General features: G+C 27.2%; 1 protein-coding gene across 2 annotated transcripts; it reads left to right on the forward strand.

Annotated features, from left to right (window-relative positions):
• The first annotated feature begins 1,298 nt into the window (after nucleotides 1-1,298).
• On the forward strand, nucleotides 1,299-2,576 carry LOC105558004 (ejaculatory bulb-specific protein 3-like). Of its 2 annotated transcripts, none has more exons than XM_012005476.1 (3): nucleotides 1,299-1,465; nucleotides 1,828-2,042; nucleotides 2,246-2,576. In XM_012005476.1, the coding sequence occupies exons 2-3, from the start codon at nucleotides 1,856-1,858 to the stop codon at nucleotides 2,443-2,445; spliced, it is 387 nt and encodes a 128-aa protein (XP_011860866.1). In that variant the 5' UTR covers nucleotides 1,299-1,465; nucleotides 1,828-1,855; the 3' UTR covers nucleotides 2,446-2,576. The 2 variants fall into 2 exon arrangements, with proteins under 2 accessions (XP_011860866.1, XP_011860865.1); XM_012005475.1 differs by having other exon boundaries at nucleotides 1,300-1,465; nucleotides 1,837-2,042.
• Nucleotides 2,577-2,897: the final 321 nt, after the last annotated feature.

The raw sequence follows: 2,897 nt of genomic DNA on the forward strand, positions 1-2,897 counted from the left end.
GAACTGGCTAGAGAGTAGGAAAGTCCAGGTTCAAACCCTAGCTGAAGTAATATTTTTCGCAATAAATTTTCTGTGTTAAAAACACGTTGCTAGTTATGGTCGATTGAAAGCTTAATTATTGCATAAACAATCTTTTAAAATTAAAAATATAATAAAAAACAAAAAATTATTTTCATTTATATTGTGACTATTTTTTAAAAAGTAGTAGCTAATATAAAATATGTTTTAATCTTATCTTCTAAGTTTTAATATACATACATGGATATTCGAGTACATGTGTCACATACACGAATATTCGAACACACGTGTCACATACAAGACTGTACGTGTACACATGTCACGTATACAGGTACACGTGAAAAAAGATACCTTAAATCCGTGTACACGGATTACGTGTACACATGAATTTTAAAACACCTATCCAATCGAAAGCTCTACTTACGATGTCAATGGCATAGAATTTTCAGTAATATGGCAAATGTATGATAATTGAATTTAATATTGTAGATAGTAAGTGTTATTATGAATATCTCTCCTACTTATAATTTTCACATGCATTTTTATAAATAACTTTTTACATAAATATTTTATACGCTATGAGTTCTGTGTTTATATTACTGTACATTATTCATAACTACTTTCAAGAATTTATTTTAAGAATTTATTTTATTTTTAATTCAAATTATAGTTACAAAAAATTAATGCTTTATTTTTTGTGTTATTGTTTTCTATCGTTAAGAAATACACAATATGTGTATACGTAAATATTTAATATACATAAATAAATATTTTTATGAATATAGTTTGTAAAATTATGAGAGAGAGAGAGAGAGAGGAGAATTAGTTATTATACGTATAATATGTACAATCTATAATTATACATGGATTCGTAATTAAAATTATGATTTTAATACATTGAAAATTAATATGAAAGTATAAGTATAATGTATAGTTGCCATTACACAAAGCTTGATCATCAAAACATGATCTTGTCTTGTGTAAACTGTTTGTATTTTACATGATAAGTTATTATTGTATACTAAATCGCAAAACATCACGTCTCCTTGCAAAAGAATTTTACGTGACATGACTAATGAATCAATTCCGCATTTACAAATTATGCATAATTTAGTATACATTATTATAAGATTATACCAAGTTGTATATGTAAAAATTCACGTTTCGTTAACTATCAGTTACATCAGATAGAAAAACAGTAACAAGTATGTGTAAAATTTGATGATAAGGCTTTCTTTCTTCGCTACAAAGCCAAATGCTTCATTATATAACGCTGACTTCAGCGTATCTTTTTGTAGGAATCGTGTCTTCGCATGAGAGAGAGAGAGAGAGAGAGAGAGAGAGAGAGAGAGAGAGAGAGAGAGAGAGAGAGTGTGTGTGTGTGTATATGTGTATGTCTTGAATCTAATTTGATCAAATTACGACAAATAAATCTCAAATCTTTCAGGTGAGAATATATTATATATATTACATTATTAATGAAATTGTACTTATAAAATTTCATTAAAAATTTTATTTAGAAAATTCTATTGTATTTTATTTTTACAATTCTATCTTGAAGATCTATCTTGTACTGTACAATAAAAGTTCTTTTTATAACATTTTTAATTAATTCCGTTCTAATTCTAGTGCGTTGAATTTACACGACATAAGAAAGAGTTTAATTGTCTTATGTAGGTTATTAACAAAACTTTATTTCTTTTTATTCTATTTGCACTTTATTAAAAATAAATTAATGTATAGTATTATTAAAATAATTAATAAAAAATTTTTTACGTAATCTGTTGTAATTTATATAATTTATATAAGTTGTTACAGAGAGAGGATTGCATAAAAGATGAGATTCACATTTGTGCTTAGTCTTTTACTGTTCTCTGGACTCGTTTTAGGAACAGAATATTATTTGGATACGTATGATAATATAGATGTGGATGCAATTATTAGTAGCGATCGTCTTTTAAATCAATATGTGAATTGTATTCTCGATAAAGGTCCCTGCACTGCTGATGGACGCAGTCTTAAATGTAAGTATATATGCAGTTTGTATTTTATGGTGATACATTATAATAATTTTATATAATATATTTTTCTTGTAAAAGAGGAGAGAGGGAGAGAAAAAAATTTTGATAAAAAAGAAAATACGAAAACAGTCAATATTTATATGGACCATGACATATATTCATTTGCGTACATACACTGAAATAAATAAAATTCATGATTTATGTAGTAATCATTCCGGAGGCGATAGCTACAAAATGCGAACAATGCAGTGACAAACAGAAACAGATGGCAAGAAAAGTATGCAAGCATTTGAAAGAACATAGACCAAACATTTGGACAGAGTTTCTCGAAAGATATGATCCTGACAAAGAGTACATTGCAGCTTACGAACAATTTTTGGTACAAGAAGCTAAGACGGAAAATTAATTTTTACTTCGTTAATTTGTTATATGTATGTAATGTATAAATAATTTGCTGTTTTTGGATAGATTTATATTGTATGTCGCATACCTATACAAATAAAACGCTACTAGTAAATACAATATACAATAAATGTCCGCCACTCTGTTTTTCTTGCACGTTTTGTAACACTAATTTTTTTATTAACTCACTTGTATTTACTTTAAACTGAAAACCTTTTTGCTAATTGATTTTGATATGGGTTATTGCAACATGCAACAGTCGCATGGTTTTAAACTTGTTTATTAACAAGAAAAGAATCAAGTGTTCTCCTCCGATTTAAATGAGCTTTTATTTTCCAGCTCAAAATAAGAGACATGTATATTTTTATATATGCCTATACGTACTTTTATGGGGATAAAACGCCTCTTTGAAGAAAATCGGTTTTTCTCTTTTGTGCTAATATTACTGAAACGATA

Source organism: Vollenhovia emeryi, unplaced genomic scaffold (genome assembly GCF_000949405.1).
Source record: "Vollenhovia emeryi isolate VEMERY1.0 unplaced genomic scaffold, V.emery_V1.0 DF939393.1, whole genome shotgun sequence".
NCBI lineage: Eukaryota > Metazoa > Arthropoda > Insecta > Hymenoptera > Formicidae > Vollenhovia > Vollenhovia emeryi.